The sequence below is a fragment of the Anabas testudineus genome, chromosome 11, assembly GCF_900324465.2.
Source record: "Anabas testudineus chromosome 11, fAnaTes1.2, whole genome shotgun sequence".
NCBI classification, from domain to species: Eukaryota; Metazoa; Chordata; class Actinopteri; order Anabantiformes; family Anabantidae; genus Anabas; species Anabas testudineus.
The window spans coordinates 13,942,194-13,969,632 of NC_046620.1; the positions used below are offsets into that span (position 1 = coordinate 13,942,194).

At 40.0% G+C, this 27,439-nt stretch overlaps 1 protein-coding gene across 1 annotated transcript; it reads right to left on the reverse strand.

The window, feature by feature from the left end:
• Positions 1-2,997: 2,997 nt before the first annotated feature.
• Positions 2,998-27,113, reverse strand: dnah3 (dynein axonemal heavy chain 3). The gene is given in 64 exon segments (XM_026347644.1): positions 2,998-3,398; positions 3,513-3,650; positions 3,799-4,003; positions 4,101-4,243; positions 4,383-4,550; positions 4,774-4,931; positions 5,252-5,368; positions 5,508-5,752; positions 5,838-6,063; positions 6,172-7,799; positions 7,890-8,403; positions 8,488-8,686; positions 8,760-8,942; positions 9,033-9,249; positions 9,364-9,529; positions 9,612-10,278; positions 10,954-11,097; positions 11,186-11,342; positions 11,420-11,543; positions 11,632-11,811; positions 11,904-12,198; positions 12,281-12,384; positions 12,478-12,714; positions 12,801-12,930; positions 13,028-13,133; positions 13,250-13,350; positions 13,517-13,758; positions 13,883-13,994; positions 14,107-14,241; positions 14,329-14,548; positions 14,635-14,726; positions 15,790-15,966; positions 16,212-16,325; positions 16,435-16,543; positions 16,671-16,869; positions 16,968-17,082; positions 17,206-17,316; positions 17,598-17,690; positions 17,844-18,045; positions 18,390-18,526; positions 18,617-18,772; positions 18,774-18,797; positions 19,588-19,704; positions 19,835-19,949; positions 20,042-20,133; positions 20,302-20,513; positions 20,620-20,764; positions 20,934-21,087; positions 21,389-21,512; positions 21,643-21,827; positions 21,923-22,101; positions 22,211-22,316; positions 22,402-22,532; positions 22,665-22,844; positions 22,957-23,152; positions 24,512-24,637; positions 24,891-25,086; positions 25,236-25,428; positions 25,531-25,693; positions 25,790-25,835; positions 25,999-26,206; positions 26,311-26,412; positions 26,799-26,828; positions 26,949-27,113. Coding segments are annotated over 63 exon segments (12,132 nt in total). The 5' UTR covers positions 26,817-26,828; positions 26,949-27,113; the 3' UTR covers positions 2,998-3,044.
• Between the last annotated feature and the right edge of the window lie 326 nt (positions 27,114-27,439).

The following is a 27,439-nucleotide window of genomic DNA, read 5'->3' on the forward strand; positions in this document are numbered from 1 at the left end:
CCCCCCCCCCCAAACCTCCGCGGCCAATACTAACCGCATCCCCGCGACAGCTGGATGTGCGCTTGCGTTCAGGAAATGTAGACGCTGCGGAGACTCCCTGCGCCGTTAGCGCCGTCTACATCTCAGTCCTCAGCACAGTGTGTCACTCACATTATGGAAACCGTGACCGTTTTTACCTTTTGGCCAGCACCTGCTGTCGCCCCCCCCCCCAAACTAACAGCTCATAAAATCATCATCTGTCACCAGTGTTAGATGTGTGGGTGGGCTTTTTTTTATTTATTTATTTCTGCACACCAGGAATGACTGTTTTTGTGCCATTTTTTTTAATAAGGTCACAGAGTTCACTAAGCTCACTGTTTATCATGAAAGACACTTTACAGGTTATAAAATCTGGGACTGAAGACTTAAAAGAGCAAACTTGATAATTAAAACCCTAGAACTTTTTAACACAAGTGCAGAATTAATGATAAAAAAAATACTTTAATTTATTACTAAACAATCCTAACTATGCAATTAATTATCATACCATACATTAATTATTCATCAACACTCATGATAACAGATGTGAAGAGCAAAAACATATAAAAACTGTGGAGTTGATTACAAATCTTTATTCATGACTTATTCATTTTCATAACTGCGTATCATTAAACCACTGATTTATTACTTATTAACATTTTAAAATGCTTTCAGTTAAACAAGTTGTAGTTTCCTGAATGTTGCTCGTTAATACATAATCTAAGTTATTCGCCTTGCACACACACTGTCCATAAATTAGTGTGTTCTGCTAAATCTTTTCTGTGGAAATCATGACTTGCACTTTTTTTTTTTTTTTTTTGGTGTGCACCTTTGAGACACCCCCTTATGTAGGCCTACCTGAACACAACAGAATGTACTGCCTTTCAACGTTTTAGTAGAAATCAAGGTCATGAATCACACAGGGACAAATTATTGTGATGCACTGCTCTGGGATAAATGCCAAGTTCACTCTTTTCCCAAAATGTATTAACTGTAACTACAGCTCCCACTACAATGACACATGCAGCGGTGGATCCAGTCAGATTCTTTAGGTAGATTAGGGTCCACCTTCCCTTGGCTGAGGTTTCTGTGACTCTGCAGACTAACAGCATGCTCTAGATAGCTGAAACGATTCTTTGTGTTGACACACAGTCATTCCAATACTTACACAAATCAAGGTCACTGCAACACTCATTGGCACGACCAGCGTGTTGTCTGGTTTACTGTAAGTGATGAATGTTCCCTCCACTTTCAGTGTCCCCCCCCCCCCCCCCTCCCATAATAAAACACAGTGTTATATAGAGTTAATAATTTAGCGAGAACCTTATCTTAGGAGACAGAAGTTTCCTCCATTTCATTATCAGCTGTGCATTAGCATAATGTAATGACTGCAATAAAAGTTGTTCACTGGGGTGTCCTTGCTCAGAGAACTGAAGTAGAATGATTGTAATGCAATATTAAGTAAACAGGGGTGAAAAGATTCCTCTGTTTCGCAGAGGCTCCTGGCATGCACAGATCAATTGAGTGATTTTCATTAGAGGTAAATGACCATCTCGTTCTCCAGTCGCCTCTCTCTGGAGGACATTTACCCATTAGTTTAAGGACCCCTGAAGAGGAGACGGACGATAAGACATGACTTATTCTTTCTGTGGCGTGATCCTCTCTGAGAAAGGGTGAAAGCCGCAACTGGAGTTAGACTGAAATCAAAGGTTGTTGCTTTAGAGTTACATTTACAGGTGGGATGGGTGTGTCCCACACTTCTCACTAAATGCACCACAGAAGTTAAGAGCATCCGTCATAGGGGCCTCCATTAGCTGCATATAGATTTGATGTTGTATAATAATTAAAGGTATTGATGCAGCAAGTCAGTTCAGATGTCACATGAATTATGTTTGAGCCCACAAGTGCTGACTGCAGATAACAACAAGCAATGCAGACATAAATTCAGCATCTGCAAGGCAGCACCACTCACCAGACATCTGATGTAAAGCTATACGATTTGGTAAGTCAGACTACACCACCCGCATTTTAATGTAAACCTCCAGCTCTCACCAATATGATTTCTATACACCCGCTGTTATAATGTCCTGGCTGTGTGCTAGGGCTGCATTGAATCTGAGCATTTCATAATAAAGTCATGAATCTCCCTGTCAGGACAGAGAATTGCTGTCATACTCCAGACTGGACCTCAGTCAAAGATGGTGAGACGAGTACAGTACTTGGCATCACACTGCCCCCACCCAAATACATATTGTCTGTCACACAAACATTTCTCAACTATGTTTCATTAATATTATGTTATTGGTACTATTTATCAAAAATGATATTATTTCCCACAGACTATACCTGCACCTAATGACACATTGTTAAGGATACACACATAATGTTTATCGTACTTAGGAAGTAGGTGGAAAGACTTTTTCTTTTTAAATACCACATTTGCTGCCATCTAGTGTTGCACTGCCTTTAGAACACAACGCTGGGAAAATAGTTCAGAGTCTGTTTAAATAGCAGTGGGTTTTAAAAAGACACTATAGCACGTATTTGTAGTTCTCACCACCAAAAACAAAGAACTATACAAGGATAGAATTGTAAAGTCCATCTGAGTGTGAAGACACATCAGTACCAGCTCTTCTCATTATGCAATGCACCAGTCTCTAAATAAATTCTTCACATCCACACAGAAAATATTTAACTTGCTGTGTAGCACAGATCTAAATGATAAAGTTTATTATGAACTTAGTTGTCTGCACTGTAAGAGTGGATTTATGAAAACGAATGTTATATGTAGTACAGGTTATTGTTACTTCAAGTATAACCCAGTAAATAGATACAATTAGTCTCTTTGTAGTTTTTTAAAGCTGAAATACATTTGTGCTTTTTAATAGAAAAAAATAGTAAGAGATAGAACTACTGTTTTCAGTTTCAGTTTCTTTTTCAGTTTATATCTGGATGCAAACACAGACATTTCTTTGGCACATACAATGGTTTAATAGTTCAGAGTAGTAAACAGCTCTTTGTGGTTCTTAGTCATCCAGCTGGCAGAGGCAGGCCACCCCACGGTTAATCCAGTGCTTCTGTGGTTTGTCCGAAGGTAGCTCAATAGACAGGACGTAGTTGGTGGAGTGGCCTGTGGTGGACAAGGTTCCTCTGCGAGCACTGGTTTTGTAAACGGGACAGACGTAGATCCTTTCATGTTTGAACTTGGCCATTTCTCCTGGTTTGAGCTTGATGATGGGCAAAGAGTCAAAGAGGATCTTGGGTAGGGACTCTCCAATGACCATGTTCTCCATGTCCCAGCGTGCCCCCTCCATGAACAGGCCCCTGACATAGGCTCCATCCTCTGGCTTCTCATCCATGTGGGTCTTCATTTTGGTTACCTGGAATACAACTCAGAGCATGATCATCTACCCAAATTACCCATATATTGTGTAATTATTATAACTAAATATGAAAAAAAAAAAAAAAAACTGAGAAAAACTGGAATTCCATGCCTCAAATTCAAATCCAATGTAGTCTATAGGGATGGTATACTTCCTGGCAAAGTTCTGAGACACGCCAGTAAGGAATGACTGGGTGAAGTAAAAGCCAGAAAGCCAGAAGACTGTAGGTGGGCCATTGTCTATCCAATCCTATAAAAACAGGCACACTTAATTATAAATAACTGTAAACACTCATTACATTCACTGCCTATACATCTAGTGCTGCTCCACAAAGACATTTTCTGAATGTGTTATATGTGTGAAAGTCTGTGTCACCCAAATCAACCATAAATCTTACTTGTAGGAACTGCAGTCTGGCTAACAGATCAGTCACGTAGCTTCCCAACGGTTTGAGAGACGGGTACGACTTGGCTGCCCACATAGCGGGCACCTTGCCCACCAGCATGCTGTTAAAGACGTTCTCAAGTTCAGCAGACATAACAATCAGGCCCTTGAGAGCTTTGCGGATATTTATCAAGCTGACCCGCACCACATGTGTGAGTCTGACAAAATAAGAGACAAGCGTCATTATTCCTTCACAGACATACTACTGCTGCTACTACTACTACTACTACTACTAATAATAAATATCATAAGTACCTGTTAAAGCGGATTACTTCTTGTCTTAAAACAGTATTCATAGACTCCTCATACATGACAGGGTATTTTTCATTCACCATTTGTATGTCAAAGTCTGTTGGCAGCTTTGACAGGATGTCTTCTGCAAGCTCATCCACCACTTCCTACATATATAAACACATGACAACATGAATCTTGTATATAAAAACACAGATTTACTCATACTGTTTTCATGGGGAAGTAAGCATAAGCCATAGATATATAATAAAAGTCGGAGCGCTTCAGACTGTAGACAGTGCAAACCTGAGGAGACTTAGCCCCGCCTCCTGTCTGCCGTGGCAGAGTCAGCAGTACTCCATCCAGGAGCTGATTGGTCTCTTGATTATCTTTTGTGATGTCAGCATTGCTATGAAGTCCAAAAACACTAGGATCGGCACAAATTGGTAGGCTGCGAATGTAGTTAACGTATATCTGGAATAAAGAAAAGCATTCATTTGTCATTGGATTATTAGAGATTTACAGGACGTGTAACCATGATTTTCAACAGTGTGACCTCAAGTCTGAGGATTATCTCATTTTCATTTCAGAAAAATACTACATTTTCTTCTTAGAGTGAAATCAGCTGCTGATTTAAAGGCATTCGTATATTTTAATGATATTATTACATTTAATTAACCAGAGCTCTGATACCTACCTCATAAGGGCCATGAGCTGGAACATAATAAATATCTCCCTCACACAAGTGGTAACGTTCCTGCTCTATCAGCTCCCAACTGTAGAAGATGGACAGGAGTGACAGCAGCAGACGTCTGTCTTTGTCATCTGTCACCCTACCGCCATAGTTGCATTCCCCTGTTGAACAACAGCACTCATCAAAACCCTTCATGGGAAGTTTATTGAGAGAGTCTTTTTTTTTTGTTAACAGATATGACAAAGATCACTGATCACATTATATTATGTGGTGTGTCCCTTAGAGTTTAAGTGAGTTCGGCACCTTCCATAAGAGTATTTGAGAAATCTAATAAAAACTACAGACAGTCGTTATTTTTTAACATTACTCATGACAGCTTATGTGAAGCCACAAGCCAAAGTTGATCTGCTTACTCAGAATATACTGTAACAACTCTGCCCCTTTCACTGGTGAAAATCAATCCCCAGCTATGTTAACTGACCTGTAAGATATGTGAGGGCCTCGAGTGGAACCTCATCATATTCATCCAGGAACATCTGGATCTGCCTGATACTGATCCTCAGGTCAGACTCATTAAACTCATAAGGAATATTCCAACCTGAAGACAGAACAGACAAACAAGATAAATAACAATCTTAAATTTAAATGACGATAATCAGAATGAAAAGTGACAAACAATGCATTTCATAATGAAAAAAGTATAGCAAATGTCAAGTACTGTTTATTATATTGCTCACCCAGGGGCCCAAAGTTCCTCCTTTCCTGTACTAGGGCATGGAAGAAGGTGAGACCAAATATTAGCTTCTGCCAAATCACTTGTTTCTTGGAGCTGCCAAAAAAGGCAGGGTCTGATATGGGGTGACTCAGGTAGGAACGCAGCAGGTTGGCTCTTATTCCTTTAGGAGGCTCATTGGTCATCTTCAGTCCATTCTGCAGGATACTTACTGGAAACTTGTCAGATGGATAACTTGTTAACCACAGCCTGTGAAGAAGAAATGGAAACTTGCCTTTATTGTATTGTTACCACGACATTGTGTTTCAGTCAAGCTCACTGTAGAATCTATTACCTAAACTTGGTGTGTGTGTTCTCCGGGGTTATGATTTCCTCACAGATCCTCTCCAGAGTAGGCATCCAGCTGGTGGCTAGGTGGCAGTTCTGCAGGACCACCCAGGTGCCCTCTTTGATGGCTCTGTCAATCATCTGAGCTGCTATGGGTCCTTGTCCCTGACCAAGAGAAATGGTTTGGGTCTTACTGCCCCCCATTTCTAAGTCATCAGCAAACTTTAGCAGACCTGATGAAACAAAGCGATTAAAGACCTTAAGGACTTTTATTATTCAAAAATAACAACAGGGGTGTGTGGTTAAAATGGAAACTGAAAAGGTATCTGTGACTGTATCACCTGCAGTTGGATCTGATCCTGGTGACAACACAAAGATGAGTGGAGAGCAGCAGTTGGAGTCTTTATAGCTCCCTGCCAGATCAAAGGTGGGTGGTTCAATGTAAGCCTGTCCCATATTATCTACTATAAAATCTTGAACGGCTGGTACCAGTTTATCCGGCCTAATGCATCTAATCACAACCATTCGGTCCATTCCGACCAACTCATTCCACTTGTCAGGCAACTCGTCCTTATGGGGCTTTCCTGAATCATAAAGTTTCTTCCATTCAGAGATTTTTTCTTGAACATGTTCAAAGAAACCATTCAGGTTTGGGAGTTTTGAGGCCCCAACAATCCTAGACCAAGATTTATCAGACAGCCACTCTGGAGCTGGGTTAGGGTGAGGGTTATGCAATGCAATGCCACCAGTTAGGAAGAAGCGCCAGACTTGGTCATCAACTTTGCCCTTACCCTGCATGATTCCTACAGTGAGCAGCAAGGAGAAGAGGAGTTTATCTTTCTCAAAAAGTGAGCGACAGACATTATTGTAAATGCTGAGGGTAAAGTGGCCAACAACGTTGGCGATTCTTTCAGCCAGATCCTCACTCTTCACACTTTCTGCAATGGAATACACATAGAGGTTGATGAACCAGGTCAGGGAGTACTGATACATAGGCTCAATGTTGGCCAGTTCTGAAATGCAGAAAAACAAGATGGAGGAGTGCTCAGCCACAGGACGGTAGCCCATGCGAGTGTCATCAATCTCCTTCTCTGTGACACTGGCAATTTTTTGCTTTTCAGAGATCTCCTCAGAGAGGATTTTAGAAGAAGACAAAATCTCAATGGCAGTCTCGTCCTCCAAGATGTTTCCCTCAGAAGATGAGAGCACTTGTAAAATTTTATTCTCAATCTCCTTTAGCTGCTTGTTATTCGCAGCACTCTCCAGAATTAGTTGATTCTTCTTCTCTTCTAGCTCAGGTTTCTCTTTGGCTGCTACAAGACCTAGAAGTTGATCCTGTAAGCCTTGTGGTGTGATCATAAAGTTGAGCAGACAGACTTTGACAGCCACCTCTGGGAGGTAGTGGGGGTTTCTCAGTCCAGTGGTCATGTAGAACAAAAAATCTTTTGAATATTCCACAATATTCTCCCCTATTTTCATGTACTCAACACCCTGCTGTTTGAACGTCTGTTTCAGTAATACAGGCTCGAGTACGGGATCAAGTTCCTCTCCAACATTCTCTAGAAGAACAGGGGTACCAAACTGGATGCAATTCTCCAAGACTCTCACATAGTTTGCATCTGACAGTTTGATGACAGAGAGCTTATTTGCCTTCTCCATGTTCTTAATCCACTTGTTAGCTTGACCTTGGGGGTCAATCATTAGGGGCCAGCGACGGGAGTTAAACACAATGATACCATTATCTGTGGAGAAGGAGTCCACTGGGAGCCCAGCAATCTGCCATGCTCTGATGGCAACCTGATTACCCAAAGTGTTGCTGAGGGTAAAGTCCTCAGAGCTGGGAATTTTCTTCTCATGGCACAGGATATGCCACTGTTTCTGGCATTCCATACGGTAGTCGACTGTGAAAGCCCCAAGGTAAGATACAGTTCCAGAGGAGAGGAGTATGTCACCTGTCAGGTTAGTGTATCTACAGATAAGAAATATCATAGTACGCAGATTAATATTCCACACACATTATGAAAACACTGCCTGTACCTATGTAAGTATTTTGATTTACCTAATCTCTAGTTGCCTTGCAGCCTCTGTCCACCTGTCCTTCTCACCACCCAGTCCCCCAATCAGCTTCTCTGCCCTGATCAGCTTCTGAGAACACAGTTCGATGTTGTCCTCCAAATCTTTCTTCTTGTGAATCATAGCTGCCAAGTCATCATTCAGGCTCTGCAGTCTGTCCTGTACTTTTTTCAACTCAGCTCTCTTTACAGATAACATTTCCATCTGTACAGCTAGCTCCTCCTCAGCCAGCTTCAGCCTCTCCTTCTTGGGGGCCACTACTTTGGCAACACGCTCATAGACTTCCATTGCTCGAACCCATTTACAGAGACCCTCACAAGCTGAGGAGACGTTTTTAATGACAGACGGCTGGAATTCAGGGTTGTCAATAAACTTCTCTCTGATTTTCTTAATGTTAGGGCCAGGAATGTTGTCTTTGTCATAGGCTTTGAGGTTTTCTAAAAACTTTAGGTCTCCAAGGAGTTTCTTAGAGGGGCCCCAGAAGTCCTCAATCATCTTACCTAAAACAGAAGACACTTGATGATTACTGTCCTTACTAAGAAAGATTCCTTACAGGATCATCTTAAAATCTTATCACATCTTACCTGAGCCACTAGGATCAGGTTTTCTTTCAGCTTTGATGCCCTTCATGACACAGATTGACTCCATCACTAGTTTGACTGGACCAGGGGGATTCTGCATAGATTTGACTACTGTAATGTCTGCAGGCTTTAATGTGTCCAGGGCTGACAGAGCAGCCTCCAATGCAGGCATCGCTTCTGCAAGATCTCCTTCACACTCATCCTGAAACACAACAACCAGTGTCGAAATATGAAAATTGCAAGACAAAAAACTAGCAAAATAAATAATTACATACCTTAATGGCTTGGGCTGCAGCTGCTGCTTCATTAGCCACTTTCTCATCAGCAGACACTAATTCTTTCTTAGCATCCACCTCAACAGTTTCCTGCTCTATCTTGATCATCATTTTGTCTGTCTCTGCTGAGGTCTGGATGAGGTCTGGCTGCAAGTCTGTCAACTCCTGCTGCATCACTGACACCTGAAGACAGTATGATGAGATTTGGATGAGACCAAGATGCAAATATTATTCAATTGGAGTGACAGGGGAACATTATTTAGGAAAAATCACCTGAGATGCAGCAAACTCCAGTTTTTGGAGACCAACAATATAGCGGTTCCTAGCAGTGGCAACTTCATTCCTCTTGACATTAAGCAGAGTCTTGAAGGTGAGGATGAGCTCAAGGTAAGAAGTAGGTGTGACATAGTTGTGTCTCCTTAATCTTGAAAAATACCTCTCAGACATCTCCTTCACACTTGTTTGGAAGGTCTTGCACATCTCCACCACCCTAACACACAGAAAAAATACAAAATTAGATGCACTAAATGTAAATAGTAACTACAATTAAGTCAGTGCCACAGCTAGAACAAGTGCTTTTCTGCTTCCTTTTTTATGTCCTTACTCCAGTCTGATTTCATGTTCCATCTCCACATCCTCTAGAAACTTGTGGGCCACCATCTCCAGAGCATCATTTGGCCATGCGTGAAACCAGTCAATAGTGCAGCAATTAATAAGGGAGGGAAACATCCTAAGACGGTTCCTAAATGCATCACCAATAGGACTCATGGCTGTTGAACAAAATTATTCTCAGTTACTACTAATTAGTAAAACTTCAATTTAAAAACAGAATTGAAATGCCATGGTGCCTACCTAGCACAATATGAAGGTTGGCTTTTACACGATCAATAAAGAAGTTGTACATTGAGAGTGGAGTGGGATCAATTTTTTTGCCTTCCATCCGGGCGATTCCCTGTACTTTCTCAATGATGTCAGCACGTTCATCAGCAGCAAAGATGTTAGGCACATCACCAGTGTTAAGCAGCATATTGATGTCTTCCAACATGCCCTCGTCCTTAATTTGACTGTCTGTAAACAGGAACACTAAGCTCTTGCCCTCGATGCCTGCTTTAACCATCACCCGCTTGAGATCATCTCGCCAGTCTGATTTGCTATAGTTCTTGGTTAGCTCAATCTGAAACAGGACGTAATCATTGATGAAGGTGCCCAGCTTAGTGGTGCTCTGACGCCCTGAGCCACCAATGCCAACAAGAAGGAGGTGACCGTCGTCTTGTTTCAGCACACGGCAGATGCGGGAAATGTGCTCAATGGCAAACTTGAACATTACAAGAGACATGGGGGCCTTGCTGCAATTGTTGTGCTCACTGAGGTAGAACTCCATCACTTCTTGCAAAGCACCCAAGTCTGTGATTTCATCATAGGCCTTCGTGTCAGATTCAGGTTTGGCATAGTCACCGAAGAACAAGCTACGGATAGTCTCATCCACTACCTTGCCATTTAGGCTAAGATGGCTCAGAAGCTAGAAAAATATAAGAAAGATTTAGAATTTAACACAGAAGCTACAGTTTTAATCCATGCTATACTACACGAAACAGCAGCTTCTCTAAGTTGCGGCTGTTGTCTGTTGTCCAGTCTTACCTGCATGACTGACTGTACTGTATTGCTGTTAAATGGCTAAATTGAAAGTAACGTACAGTGCATCTATAAAGTATTCCCAGTGCTAAACGTTTGTTGTTGATTGTAATGTTACAGCCTTATTCCAAAATTGATTGAATTCATTATTTTTCTCAAATTCTACAAAAAAATACAACATTATGTCAAAATGAATTTACTTTTTAAAGCCTGTAACATAAAAGGTGGAAAAAGTTAAGCACTGTGAATACTTTCTGGAAGCACTGTAGATTTGAACTAGATTTGAATCCTAATAGCACATAACTGCAAAAGTAGTTGTTGAAAGGCAATAGAGCCATATATTAGTTCATCTCTTTCATTAAAAGATACATGTTTTGAGCATTGCATAAATGTTATTTTAAAAACTATTAGTTTCAGCTACAATAATCATTTAAATTATTAACAATGTCTACACTGTATTTCTGATTAATCTACTGTTATAAAATAACATAACATAAAACACTGTAATTTCTAAGTGACTCCAAACTTGTAGATATATACCTAAATCAAGTACAATATGTACCTTTTCCACATTCTGCTTAAAGAAGTTTGAGGTTCTCTCTTTAACAATACTAAAGAACATTTCCTTGTCTTCATCGTCAATAAGTCGGTCATAGAAAACACGGTAGACTTCATGGATCCACAGACGGATCAGTTTATCTCCATCCTGATATAAAAAACCAAAACACATCATGAAGAAATGTTCAATCCATTAACAACAATTATTTAAACATTTCACTGTTGCCCAGTCTTACCTGCATGTTTGTGTGTGGAGCAAGTAGCACACCTCGTATCACTCGAGCAAAGTCTCGCAGGTTGAAGATGTAGTGGGATTTAGATGGAGTTGGGAGGAAGCTCTTCATGGTATCCTTATAGACAGCTAAGGTGGCCTGGACCATGATCTTGCCAAGCCTTGTATATAGGACAAAATATGATTTTATAATTCACAGACTTCTTGTACAGCATTTACAATATATTTAACAAGTTACCTGTAGAAAGAAGCATCAAAACCCTTGCTGAAGTGCCAGTCAGTAATGGAGCTGAATATCTTGGTCAACGTTTCATCATCAAAACAGTCAATAGATATGACATTCAAGTGACGGGTGAAGCGGCCTAGAATTTCAAATATTATGTTAATAATAGTATCCTTTATACTGTAAGTGGTGCTTTCTTCAATTCTTCAATCCTTATTTCAACGTACCTGTAATATCATTCTTCCCACCACCAGGCGGCCCCATTGCAGACATAAACAGAACATCAACTATGTTTATTCTGGAGGTGTCCTTCTTATCATACCAGTGGTGGTGGTCAATCCACTGTCTTAACAGCTCAACTGGGGGCTGGGCACCATATATTTCTTTAGCTGGCATGTTTAGGTCATCTATAAATAAGACATAATAATAAAGATCTAGAAATAAGCTTTAAAAACGTCTTAATGTGCAATATTGTCCTCCAAATTATGGCCATCTTTACCAACATAGACGACACACTTCTTTCCCACAGGAGGTCCAAACACGCCTTTCCTTCTTCGATCCAGCTTGGCCATGATAATATCTTGGGTTTGATTTGCTGAGGTGCGAGCAGAAAAGTTGATGCAGTTTGGTGTGTACTTCTCCTTTGGCAGCTTTACCAAGAAGCTTTTGCTGATGATAGATTTGCCAGTGCCGGTGGGCCCCACAAACAACATGGGTATTTCATGTGCCAGGTAGGTACCCAGGAAAAAAAGCTGACGTGCTGTCTCCATAGTGGGGATGATAAGGTCTGACACCTGTTAAGGAAAAACAATGTTTCAGGTAACATGCTAAAGTGAGAAGTGGCAACTTTGCACTTTGTGAACAAAACTTACAAACCTTAGCTCCAGCTGGGATAATGTTCTCTTCATTCTTGATTGAATCAGTCCATACATTCCACTGTCCTTGTCCATCCTTCTGAAAGTAGTAGTCATAGACAGTGCCTGCAAAACAATAAATGAACATTGTGGATTACTAATGTAAAAAGACAGACTGTTAACTGGTATAAGAACCATAGGCATAAAAAGTTTTGTGACCTCTCTCAGGAAAGATGTTATTCTTTTTGAGCTTAATACTTGGAGGCCGAGGATGCTCATTGTCTACACCCATAAGCAGGTTGCGGTAGAACACGTCAAACTTCTGACGACTTTCCCCAGTAATAGTCCCACCCAGAGTCCAAACAACAGCAAATAGGAAGAGACCCTGCAGCCACATGGTTATCTGCTGGCTGGTCATAGTCTGTGTGTCATCAGCTCCTGATGCAGAAATTTCATCTGGGTATAGAGCAGAAAGTCAATACACATGCACTGACAAAAAGGAAAATGTAATAAGTAATTATCTCTTTCTCACTCTTACTAACCCATCAGGCAGGTGTACAGCTTCATTAGACTATAGGCTAAGTGGATGGATGATGTCTGCACCACAAAGCGACACTCCCTGTCTATGAAGTCGAGACAGGGCTGAACCAACCAGTCGAATAGATCCACAATCTGTGAGATGTTAGATCAAACAAGCAGATATGTGACATTGTATAGGACAAAAACATAATAAAAGAACCAATCAAGACATGCTTGTTTGCAATCTCACAAGTTCTCTATGTTCAGCACTTAGGCTTTCAGGCAGTGTGTTCATGTAAGAATCTCTAAGAGGAGTCCAGCCCAGCTGCTGAGGTTCCATGTAGATCATCCCACACCTTTGGACAAAAAGTTGCATACATAAACCAGAATACAGTTGTTTCCTAAAACTTTCAAAATGTATGCACTGGGTTTTACCACAGCTGCTTATGCACCTTCCGTCTGTCTTGCTCACCTACTGACAGTAGCTGGTGAGGCTTGCTCCAAGTCAGCGGGTTCAAAGATCAGGCTCATCTTTGGGCTCATCTGGATGATCTCACCACTCATGAGACAAAGCTAGCAGAGAACAGAGTGAACAGAATGAGGCTTAATTTCTGACTGTGAGAAATTGAAATGTAAATATTTTACATACACTGATTATCCACATTTAATATCATGATAATCTGGATGCCATTAGTTAACATAAAAAAAACTGATGTAGAAACCCATGAATGGTCAATACCTTCTTGTTGTCATCCAGCACAGTATTCATGTTCTCAATCCAGACAGCATCAATGGGCCCATCAAATATGATCCATTGTCGATTTTCTGATGTGGAGATGGCCTGATCCCTAAAGGTGGTGGCCAGCACACCATCAGACCACTCATGACTGACAGGATCAAAACAGCCATAAAGCTGTCCCATAGTGATGGCTTTGGGGTTGATAATGCAGTAGTTCACTGCAAACTCCTCCATTAGTTTGTCTATATCAGGAGAATTACATAAAATAAGAAAAAAATCTAAACTGAAATGAAATGTTAAATAAAAGTTGGTTCAGTTAGTTTGTGTGGGTCAGCAAGTACATGATAAATAAACAGAATAACCTACCTTTGTAAAGGTCTCCAAGGGCAGCAGCAAGGACTTGATAAGCAGAGGTTTTTCCTCCAAGAGGATCTCCTACTATCATAAATCCATGACGCACTAACATCATCTCATATACCTATACATAATCACAAATCAAATTCGGAGTATATTCAATGTATGTGACTAAAGTTTATTAATCACCCAAAGAACATTTATGAGCATTGCAAAGCTGTACTCTTTCTTGGTACCTGGATAATTTTACCAATAAACCAGGGAACAGGCTGGAGGTTGAGTTTAGCAATGTTGTCATGGAGAGCTTTGAGGAGGAGATCATAGTCTGGCTTTGGAAGAACCACTCCAGGGAATAGATCAGAGATGATACCCTGTGGGCAATAGCAAGAGAATTAAGCTACTGATTCATGGATGAATAACACCCTGGATGTAAATATATTTGATATAAAATGTTACACCTGAAACAGTGGCACATCCTGTGCAAGAAATTTGGCCATGTTGACATCCATCAGCGCCCTGAGCAACAGCACACTCTCATTCTCCTTAGGATACTTTAGCTTCAGATTCCCTGCTGCTGTCAGCACAGATTTCACAGCTCGCATACCATAGTCATAGTGGTGCTGGGAGGACAGTTGTTCAGAGCACAAGCGGTAGGTGGCCACAATCTTCTGGGCCAGACTGTCAGTAAAATTAGAAGCAATTTACTGCAATATACCATGACATTTAGTAAAGTATATATTGTTTAGCAAAGTATTCACACAAACCTGCGTGATTCAATGAAACCCATGGAGTATAGTGAGATCTCTCCAATGAGACAATAGTCTGGCACCATCATAGCCACTGTACGGAAGAGAGCCTGAAAGACAAATTTTCAGGTACGTATTAAATTTCAGCAAAAAATGAATTTGCATTATAAAGTTTTGGCGCATTCAGTGATCATTACAATTATACTATAAGACCACTAATGCACCTTCTTGAACTGGGGGTTTGTGTGCCCTAATGACCCTAGGAGCTATGTGGTCAGGGACTGGGTTCTGCTGGGGGATTTCAACAACAGTGACACTTGGAGGGGCGTGATAGGGAGAAACGGTCTCCCCGATCTGAACCCGAGTGGGGTTTTGTTATTGTACTCTTGTTTTCTGTGATAGTCACAGTTTGTCCATAACGAACACCATGTTCGAAGGGAGTCCGGTTTGGGGACCACAGGATTTCATCCCTGCTTTCTGCAGATGATGTTGTCCTATTGGCTTCACCGGGTCAGGATCTTCAGCATGGATTGGGGCAGTTTGTAGCCGAGTGTGAATAAGAATCAGTATCTCCAAGTGGCCATGGTTCTCAACCAGAAAAAGGTGGCCTGCCCCCTCCAGATTGGATAATAGATCGTTCCTCAAGTGGAGGAGTTTAAGTATAATTTGTTCACGAATGAAGCAAGGATGGAGCATGAGACTGACAGACAGATTGGTGTATTGGCAACAGTAATGTTGTCCATGTACGGGTCTGCCGTTACGAAGAAGAAGCTGAGCTGAAATGCTATGAACCGGTGAATCTATGTTCCTACCCTTATCTATGTTCCTGAACTTTGGGTCATGGCCGAAAGGATGAGGTCCCAGATACAAGTGGCCAAAAAAAGCTTCCTCCGCAGGATGGCTGGGCTCACCCTTGACATAGGGCGAGGAGCTCGGTCACCCGGGAGGAGCTCGGAGTAGAGACGCAGAGGTGGCTTGGGTATCTGTTCTGGACATGTCCCTCTGGGAGACACGTTATAGTAACTATGTGTCTCAGCTGGCCTGGCCCCGGAAGAGATGGAGAAGGGCTGTAGGGAGAGGGAAGTCTGGGCATCCCTGCTTAGACTGCTGCCCCCACGACCTGGCCCTGGATAAGTGGAGGAAGATGGATGGATGGGTGGATGACTAACGTACCTTAAGGTTGTCAGGGAGCTCAGCCCTGCCAGCATAACCAGGATTCATGGTGATGAAGACAGAGCAGGTTGGGTTGAGTGATAGCTCGGTCCCCTCAAACAGGAAGGTCTTTGTGTTTTTGGCAATGGCTTGTTGTATGCAGAGAACTTGCTGAGCCACCACAGAAAGCACTTCTACCTGTGCCAAAAATTAAGTGAATACATGTGTAAACATGTATTGCAAAAAACTGTAATAAAGGATAAAACACATATGTTCATCAACAGTATGTCTATTTATAATATATCTATATTTCAGCTTAATTACATAATGTAATTTGGGTAGGTAGCTGAGCTAACATGTGGATGTGCAAACTTAATTCCAAAACAGTTTTGAGATATTTGTTTCAACTGATACACACAGATTTTACCAACAGCAGCTCTTACCTCAATACGATTAAACTCATCAAAACAAGCCCAAGCTCCTGACTGAGCAAGTCCCTTGAAGAACTTACTCATGGCTTTGTAATCCAGACCATCTGAGCAGTTAAAAACCACACACTAGGAAAAAAAGCAATAGCCTTCAAGCAACTATAAGAAAAAAACACCACTTAAATTCACATCAATGTCATAGTGATAATTGATTTGGGGTTGAGCTTCAGTATGTTACCTGCTTTGCCAAAGCTTTTGCCAGATCTTTTGTGGTTTCAGTCTTGCCAGTTCCTGCAGGACCCTCAGGAGCTCCACCCAAGTTTAACTTCAAAGCCCCCATCAGTGTCCTGCAGTGGCACAAAATAATTGGACTAAATGAAGATTACAAACAACTTCAAATTTTGGACATTTGAAAACATTTTAAAGTTGTGTGAGAATTTAGAACTCTGCTTCTATAGTCAAAGTGTAAGTCACCTGTAGCAGCGATCAGTAAGTGGCGTGATGACCAGACGTGGGGAGTTGCCCAGATATTCATAGCCATATTTTAAGCAGGTGGTGATCATGCGCAACATGACTTCTCCGTCCTCCCAGAAGTAACGCAGCTGGGAAATCCATGCAAAGTCATTCAGTGAGGAGATTCTATCTTCTGCCAGTTTTGCCACAACATCTCGAGCTAAGAAAAGGAAAACATTTGGAATTAATCAATTTAATCACTTCATTCCTTAAAATGCCTGATACAGTGTGAAAAAGTATTTCAGATTCAGATATTACCATGAACATCAATCACAGTAAGGGCACCAAGGGTCATTCTTGCACCTCCTGGGAGCTTCCCACGTACTAACTCCACAATGTCAGCAATCTGAGTGTTACACTTCTCCACATAGGCCTGTGGAATTTAAAGTCAGTACACACATTAGACTGCAGTGTAATAATGGCACTATTTGTTCACTTTAGACTCAACAGTGTGTGGGAATGATCAATAGATTTAAGGGTGGATCTAAAGACTGACAGGCAGGGAGTTGGTCTGGATGGCTTCAGACACTTCACTTGTCCAAAAGATGGAGGAGGCACAAATGACAACTTGGCCTGGCCACTGCAACACCCACTTCTTTCGTGGCACCTGAAGTAAATAAATACTTAATTAATTAAATTAATACTAGAGATGAGGTTTCTACATTACCTAGGAATAGTATTTGATTTAAACCAGGAAAATAGTAATGATGTGCAATATACACTACCATTTATTTTATCACCGTCTTAAAAAAAATCCCCATGATATGAAAACATCCCAGACATAACTAGGCTACAGTATTATATGTGAGTTACACAACTACACAACTTGTGCTATCAGGCACCCCAAATCCAACACAGATTTAAAAATTAAATTATATCTCCAAATACCTCTGCATACTCAATTACTCCTTGATGGATGACATGTCGAACACTTCTGAGCATTAGCTTCTCTACCTGCAGCAGCCACTTCTCCACCATACCCTAAATAAATGAAAGGTAACAGTCCAGTATTTACAATATTTTCATTATGTTATGACCATTAAATAAAATCTATGAAGACAGAAATGTAAGAATATAAAATTGTTATGATATGTTTATGGACTTAAATTTCTAAAAACACTATCTGTTCTTTACCTTGGCTTGGGCTGGATAAATCTTTTCTGTGAAAGGCACAGTCTCTTTTTCAGAGCTTATCATGCCAGCGATCTCCATATCCTCAGTGAACTCCAGTTTAGCAATGCCCTCAAAGCATTTCTTAAGGTGGGGCTGCACACAGAGTGGGTCTTTGGTCTGTGACAGAATCTCTAGCAGCTCATCATTTGATAGAAAGAAGAATCTGGAAATATCAAGATGAATGGGACAGAAGAAGCTTTCAATGACATTTTAATTTAATCATTATTCTTTTTCTGTAGGCCACATTAAAGATGTGTTTCAGGCATAAACTGTAAATGTGCTTTGTATTTACAAAAGACAATTCAGTCAGTCAGTGACAACTAAAAATCTTTCCTTGTGCTTTTGTCAGATAAATAGAAAAATAGAACAAATATCAACTCTTCTGGAAAAGGAACTTGTACTCTTAAGAGACTATTTTGTACGTAAACCAAATTGCTTCCCAGGAACCTTAAGAATCCTTTTTGGAAATAGGGTTTATATTATTACTTCATGTGCTAGTAGTAAAACCTTGGGAAATAGAGCCTCTTCTTTTCTAGGTAGGTATTGAGGCCTTTCTGGATGTCATCCAGGAACACATTTGACTCCTGAAGCCGTTCCAGCATGTTGGGCTGGCCTGTAGCCACCAGTACACGTGTATCCTTAACCTGGAGTAATCACACACACAATCCAAAGCCAAATGAATGACATCCATTAAGCAAAATAAAACTGAAAGCTTTGTATTATGATGATCTTACCGCTTCACTAATGATATTCTTCCAGTATCCATCCACAATGGCAAATTTGCGACCCTCCTCAGGCATCTGGGCTATGATGTCCTCAGAACTGAAGATGGGTTCCAGGTAGAGCCAAGTAGACTGACACTTCAACATGGAGTCTAGGATGTCCTGCATACTTAAGCAGTTTGTCTTCCCATTGCTAAGGAGAAAAGTAGAGATGAGATTAACAATATTCAAATTATTGTATCTTGTAGCTATATATTATAAAACCAAGCATCATATTCAGTGAATTAAATACATATATATTGCATATAAAAGCATATAACAAGGTAAAAAAGGGGAGAATATAGTAAGAATTCTACATTAGCCAAAGTAAAATAATCACATAAAAAAGTCATTATATGTCAATTTTGATTGAAAGGATTACTACTGTATGTAATGATTCTGTTAACCTTCAGTCCTATGTAAGCATGGCTTTAGTCATTTTATGGCTGGCACAGCTAAGGTTGTGTTTATGCAGATTGGGTTATTTTTTGACATGTTGTGGCAGGAAATTACACTTTGGCCAAACGTAAGCACAAACATTTAGTTGGCAGATGCACACAGAAACGTTTTTTTAATCACACAAACACTAATCTTTCCTATTTTCACTTTGCATGCTTGATAATGAAGTAAACATTTAATTAATAAAATAAAATATCATCATACATTATACAGCAGCAGAACATGTGCAGTGTCTATTTTAAAAGGTTTGTGTAATTGCACACAGGTAATAAATTTTTGAATGCCAAATGACAGTGCTAGCACAGTCGTCATGCAAGTACAGAAGGAATGCCCTGTCTATTGTTCCATTCTTTAAACAAAGAAAGGGCGAAGACATCAACATTTTCAAAGCCAAGGTCACTATGGCTACATTTATACCTAGTTAGCTACACAGTACCTGCATTATCTTAGGTGGACCAAGCATGTTTTGTGTTGCCAGGTTTTACCTTACACTCAGTCTCTAAAGGTTTAATGAAAGGTGAACCACGTATCGTCTGGGTCTTGATAATGTGGTCATCCAGTAGCACTTGGATTTCATCCACAGCTGATACAATATTGGTACCCTAGGATAGAAAACATGAAGTGTATTTAGTTAATGTTGATGTTGTGTGTGACAATTCAGCTTGAATTATTTGGAAGTAGCATGTACAGTATGTTAATCTGCAGTGTATATAAATATGATATATATCATACTCTATCTCTGTAAGGAGTGAATGAGAACCGGAGGTTGGCCCATTCATTTTTCATCTTCTCCATGGCTTTTTCAAGGGAGTATTCCTTACTGGCAGATGCTGCAATGTCTTCCAACCTATGGCACAGTTAAAAAAGTCCTCACCTCCTGTTCATGGTGAATAATTATATACTGAAGCACATGTATAATTTGCTCTTTATGTGTCTTACTTGTTAGAGAACTTGGAGAGACCGAGGTCCAACATGTTCAGCAGTGAGCTGTTCTCATCCGGTTTGACTTCAAAGCCCACAATACTGCTAATCTGAAGGCAGACAAAAATGTCATGAATTATTTACGTTACCTTCATAGATGACAGGCAGCGCAGGACATCTGGTACTTGCAAACTGAATTTGACATTGACTTTATATCAATATCAAACAATCTAAGATCTGAAGAAAAAATATAATTAATTAAAATTAATTAATCTGACCTTCTCCCAGTGGCGGTCTTGGATGCCAGGGTTACAGATCGTTGTAAGGAGAGACAGATGTTGCTTGAACTGGTCTATCTTGATTTTGAAGCTTTTGGCCACACGGCAAGGTCCAGGCACATTAGCTAAAGTCTTGGTCAGTTTATGCATGGTCCTCCACATAATGTCCACCTCATCAGAGATTTTCTCAGCGTTTAGTTGTCGGAAAGGGCCTTGAAAGTTAAAGCAAACAAATGTGAAAACAACTATGTATCATGCTTGAACTTACAGTAGCTGTGATTAGAAATGGGTGAAGTGTCCCTAAGGGAGGTTACTGACCATTCATCCACACTTCTGACATGGTCTGAAAATTCAGTGCTGTGGTCCACAACTGTTCATAAGGCTGTTTGTCAGCTATCAGAGTTTGAAGTACTGGGAACTGGCTCTGTTCCTTCTCCAACAAACTCTGCTCCTTGTTGATATTCTGTGGAAATGACAGTGGTACACACATTTTCCAGTCACAATCTGAAACACAACTATATCTACGCTCTTGTTCAATTATAAACACTAGCACTGTAGTATCCAAAACATCTGTATAATGTAGTGAATAGTAGTAGTTTTAAAACTACATCGTAGGAGTATCAGTCTCTTGCCTCTAGTTCAAGAACACCAGCTTCCAGATTTGCAGTGATTTGAGAGAGATTTCCGACATTGTTCTTCAACTCCTCAATGTTCATCACTTCCTTTTTCTTAAAAGCCTGTATCTCCTTGTTGATTTCCTGCAGCCTCTGGTCAAAGTCAAATATCCTGTAAAAAGTGCAACGATCAGATTACGCTGACTGTAACTGCAGTTCCCATACACCCTTGTGATTTCCAACCACATAAAAGGAATATGAGGAAATATACAGTAAAAAAACATGAACATACAGTGTTTTAAACGTCACTCATAGAATTGGGGAGGGATGTTTTAAAGCCTAAATTTAGATTTACTGCCATATTGAACTCAAAAACCTCTAATGTGGAAGACTGGGTGGTGTCTGGGTGAATCACATGCACTGGCGGTCGCCACTTGTGTGAGACCACGTGTGAGATAGGTTCAATCAGTAACCTCTTCTGGAGATAATCCACAGTCTGTTTTCTGAAAGTGGCAAGACGGAGCTTGCTGTCATCAAGTTCTATCAGAATCTGATTAGGCCAGTGGAAAACACGGGAATTCAGCCTCAAGTCATCAGCTGGTGAGAACACAACAGAACACATTACCTGAACAAGTTACACTAGTTGAAAAAAAAAAATAAAAAATATATATATATATATATATATATATATATATACTATTTTTGCAAGTTATGAGGTTTCACATACATGGTAGAGAGGCACAGTCCAGCAGAAAGCTGAGGCGGTATAACGCCTCATCAATTTCATCTATCAGCTTGTGAACAGTCACGTCACTGGTCCTCTTAATGTACTGTGTGAGAATCACGAACTCCTCTGTCGTTTCTGGTGTGCCTCTGATGGTCTCAGTAATCTCCTTATACTTTTGACAGATCCTGGGACAAAACAATAACTAGTGGTTGACACTGTATCTCTTCAAAGTTGTATAAACGTAACGCATTATATCCTAAATCAAAACGTTTTCTCTCACTGCTTGTTAAGCTCTCGGTTCTCCTCCATTTCAAACAAGATGATTTTGTCTTTTAGACTCTTAGCGCGCTCACACAAGTCTTCATTCAGCTTGCCGGCATGCAGACAAAACATTGACAGGGGCACAGTTATGTGCATTGAGGCAATCTCCTTCCACAAGTAATTAATCCTCTCAATTTCCTAAAGATTGAGAAGGGAAAAACAGACTTTGGTAAAGCAAACGGATAGTGAATGTCACTTAAAAACTGAAAATGTTAAGTGTAGACTTTAGATAGGAAGCTTTTAATACCTTGGTAAATCCCTCCAGTGAGTGCTTTTCTTTTAGGAATGCTAATAGCTCCTGCTTTGCTGTATTGTCCAATAGATTGCTGTATTTGTGATATACAGTCAAATACCTAAAGAGTGAGATGAAGTTGCTTTATAGATGCTGTTACATATGAATACTTGAAAGACACATAAATATAGCTGATATGTCATTACTTTTTAGGTCCCACAGTGTTTTTATCAAAAACATCCTTTGCTTTGTTAATTAGGTTTGTGACCAATGACTCATCAGGACTGACAGTGCGGAGGTACAAGTTCTTGATATCGGGAAAGAGATTACATTCCACCTATCAAAAAATAAACACATTAGTTTACACATTATAGTCAAGTACTATATAAAATTACAAATCAGCATTATGTAATGTCAAATGGATAAAGATTAGGTTACTAAAGTTTGTGGTGCTGAGTGAATACTGTACCCTAGGGAGCTTCTCAGCGCACTTGATGATTTCCATAAAGGCTCCATAAATGACCTCCCAACATTCCTGGAAGCTTGGACTAAAGTCAATGTCAGATTCATTCACCTGTAACTTAACCAGTAGCACCTGAGACTGAACATACTTCATCTCATCAAACACCTCGCCAAAGTCATTGCCTTCCTGACAAAGAGCACAAACACAAGGGACTGAATCAAATTAAAATAAAAGAAAGATGCCCAATATGTTTGGGTATCCCTTAAGATTACAAAAACAACAATACAATTGTACAAACCTCATGTGCAGTGAAGAAATATAACAGGTCCTGTAATGATTCTATGACAAGGCTTCGAAGCTGCAATGACATTAGAGCAGCCACACAGTTGAAGAACTCCTGGACACCAACTGGAGCAACCTGCTCACTTTTGGGTATAAGGGGCAACCACAGGTCCTCGAATGTGTTAAACAGAGATGCACAGTGAGGTAGCCATCTGAAAGAATTTGGTTGAGATTCAGAGAGAGTTGAGAGTTCAGTTCTAACAATTTTAGCAACACAAAGAGTGTTTGTTAAAGCATGAAAAAGCTGGAAGGACATATTATTACACAAAAAATGTACTCTTCTTGCAAGTCCATGGTGATTTGTGGAATAGGTCAATATTTATTTAGTTATTTTCAATTTTTGCATATAATGGATTGAATAATTGAATTGGATCACAATTCGATCACATTTTAGAAAAAATACAATAGAATGCCTTTCTATATTTCAGGCATTAAATATTTCAGATTCGTTTATGGTTGCATCTGCTGCTCATTTGTGTTTTCTCTTCATTTGACTTTTCACTTAAAATGAAATTTCATTAGTGACATTTGTTCTGGACAGACATAGCATCATGTTGACCTTGACCTCTGACCACCAAAATCTAATCAACTTTGAGTTCAAGTGGATGCATGTTTGTTCAAAATTTGAAGAGATCCCCTCAATTGTTCCAGAGATATTGCATTCGCAGAGGTCACACTAACCTTGATCTTTGGCCTATGTCCACCAAAATATAATTAGTTCACCTTTAAGCCTAAGAGGTGCTTGTATCAGGCTTGTGTTGCTGACAAAATTTAAAATAACACAGATAAAAATCTAGGTTATTTTAAATTAAATTAATACATTTTGAAATCTAACCCAAACACGATGCAATATGCCTAGACTGGGAAAAGTCACATTACAGTAATGGTAATTTTGCTTTACTGTGTTCAATAAGCCCTTTACGGAATATACAGCTTGTGATAATAAAATACCTAAAACACTCCCTGCACATCTTTTTTCTCTCAAGCCTATAAAAAGATTTCTACTGAATAAAAGCACTGCTGACTATACTATCACTGCAGATAGTAGCCCCTTCATTTACTGTCTAGCATTTCTTGACACATACACAATCTATTTAGACACATACATGTTTACTAGATTGAACCTGGCAAGGGAAACTGACACTGCAGAATAATGGTATCCAAGTGGGTACAAATTACAAACATGAAAAAGTCCAAACAACAGCTAGTTTGTACAAATTACAATGGCTCCTATTTCAGTCATGCTGAAGTGTAACATGGTCTAACAGGCTAAACAACAGGTATGAGACAAAAGAACCAATGCAATCCCGAACCAAGTCACTGTGTAAAGCAACTCACTGAAAGGTAGCCTGACAAGGTGGAAATATGAGCCTGCACTAACAATAGGATTAGCTCTCTCGGTTGTGTACATACTATAGACATTATAGTCAATGAGAAGACATGCTTCAAAATGATGTCTGGACAGCTTCTGCTCTCACTAACATGCTGTCTGTTTGCCTGGCATCACTCACTTTTGGATCAGTTCTTTTCTGGTGGTTTGGCACTGTCGCTGAACAAACTCTTTGAACTCAGTTGGTAGAAGGGGGAGGTTAGTTGAGAAAAGATCCTCAAGTTGGACAAATCTCAAGGATGAGAAGCTGAAACAACATGAAAGATGATTATTTTTTTCTGACAAATATCTCTGTTTCTGATTTATACTCAGCACTTTTCTGTATATTTTTTTGTTTGTCAAGTAATACGAATACACAAATTAGACTTTACACCACAACTGCTATAATAATGTGCAGTATAAAGTAAATTCTGTAAACAAATATACCCCACCAACTGTAAAATATAGTTGAATACATAATCTGTTAACTCTCATTGAATAGAAAGTAACCTCACTATTACCTGTTTAGCCAGATATCCTGCAGCAGGACCATAATTTGACTGACAGTAAACATATGTTGGCTTTGCCATATGTGGGCCTCCCTGAAACTTGTAGCCCAGGGCACTGGTGCACGGATCACCCTCCTGGGAAACGGCTTGGGAATGCTAGATATGGACAGTCGCTGGCGCTCAGAAGGATCCATCAGAATGTAGTCCACTGTTAATGAACATCATAAAAGACAAAACTCCTTCAAAACACTTACTGAATGTGTGTAAATGTAATGTTAAAAGTAATACAAGTGCACGTTTAGGAAGTCTAAATGAAACAATACTGCTATTACAGAACTGCTGGCAGCTGTTTTATACCTATGCTCTTCTTGAGACTGAAGTAATAATCTCTTTTAACTTCCTCTTCCATGTTAGCCCTTATATTCTGGATGTTTTTACTGTTATACTCAGTTTCAGGAGGCACTAGCCGCATGATATTCATCATCTGCTGGAGCGGCTGTGGCGCCAACACAGAGCTGGGTACACCGGTGGTGATATAGTACATATATGCCTGTGTGAGCAAAGTTAAGATCAAAACTTGGTTAGAAACAGGTGAGCAATAAGACTCTAATCAGCAACTGAGACTATCTTCACTGAATTCACCGATACTTGCTTCTAGGTCTTTCTCATTAGGTTCTCCCTCTATGACCCTCATCTTCTCCTCTTGGTTGAGCATGATGTCCATCTGCTCGTTAGGACTCATAGGCCGGCTGTTGGGAGTGCAAAGGTTTCTTGATCTAGGCCGAGATGAGAGTGAAACACGAGAGGATATATCCCTGTGAAAGCAAAGAGCCATCACAAGTGCTTCAAGAAAAAGAGTACCATAAAAGATTAACTACTAGTGAAATTAGCTGTTTTAAGATTATAAGTACCTTCTCCTTCGTGTAAATGACTGTTTCCTTCCAGATGGTATAGGTGCTAAAAACCTCATTAAGATCAAAAATTCTATCTGAGAAGTTTCAGAGCAACAGTTAGAGTAAATTATCACAAGAGAAAGTAAACAACTTTGCAGTTTCAAAGTTCAAAGGTAGGCATCCCTTGGTGATATAGATTAGTTTGATATAAGAACTTGAAAGGATACAAGGAACTGCTGGTTTTCCCAAGGACTGACGGAGAGTGTGTCGTCTGTGATGGAGTTTGATGATTTTCAGTTCCTTCGCCCGGGGGCTGTAGTTATTAGCAATAGACTCACTGGGTGTACGGTGGTGGCACTGCTCTTTAAAAGGAACTGCCAAAGTCCGTGAATTGATCTGAAGAATGGGTGGGTGATGGCTGTGCCTCAAGACTATCTGAGGTGAAATAACAGACTGAATATTAACATGTTGGACAGTGGCACTAGAGTGTTCAACTTTTAAGAAAAACTAGGAGTGATACAGTGATCCAATATTTTTACTTGATACAATTCTGATGGTTCTGTATCACAAGCCATGGGTAAAGGTGGAGGAACAGGGTATTCTCTCTTCTGACTCATATTATAGACAGAGTCATCCTCCATCTGTAGATCAGACAAAAACGGTGAGGGTTGCAGCACAAGGTAGTATTTAAAAGTAGCTGTTATCTTTAATGACATTTGATATGATAAACATGAAGGCATTTAGCTGTTCATTGAGAGATGTGCTACACAAAATAAAAATGTAACTTTCAGAATATGAATGTCAGCACTGTTTAGTCAAACGGCAACTTAGCTAACTAAACTGCAAACCTAGCTAGTTGGACAGATTAGCTTCATTTCCTTCCGACCACAATATTACGTTGTGGGAAGCATATTCTTGGTTAATATTTATTACCCAGCTAAATGAGTAGCTAACTAAAGTTACTTGTTACACCATAAAAATATAACGTTAGCCAAACAAACAACACAGGTAAGCTAGGTTAACGTACCTGCTTCAGCCGTTCCATCTTGTTTTGATTCTTTGTCAGTGAAATAAAGGATAAAAAAAACCATACAAATAACTTAAATGTATCACAGAAAAGTTTATATTTTTTAAAACAGTCGAAGAGTAACTTAACAGACACTGAAAAATACGTTACCGTTACAATCAGATAATGACACCAGTTGTTGTAAAGTAACGCTCACAGGATTTCATTCATCGCTGAGTGGTTCCAGCCTAAAAGTGTCATATAAAAGTATCCGACAGCAAAAATTGCTTTCATTATTTATTTTACTTACTGTACAAATAAAGTAATTTATTGTAAACTAGCGAGCCTAGTTGTTTTTTTTGCCCTGTCATTGCTTTGACTAACGCTAATGAAATGAACTGTAAACCGAAACACTGTTGTCATCCGGCGGACGTTTCCATGGTAACATCAACCACCTTGTTGCTATCAGAGAAGCTGAGGTAGTGTGTGTGTGTGTGTGTGTGTGTGTGTGTGTGTGTGTGTGTGAGCGGTGTCCTGTGCACTTCCAGAAAACAGGTCGTATATATACATGTCAGTGTGGAACAGCATTAACCCTGCGATACCATTTACAGACATGTAAGAATTACAATGAATCCATTTCTGTGGGGGGATCAAAGACCTGC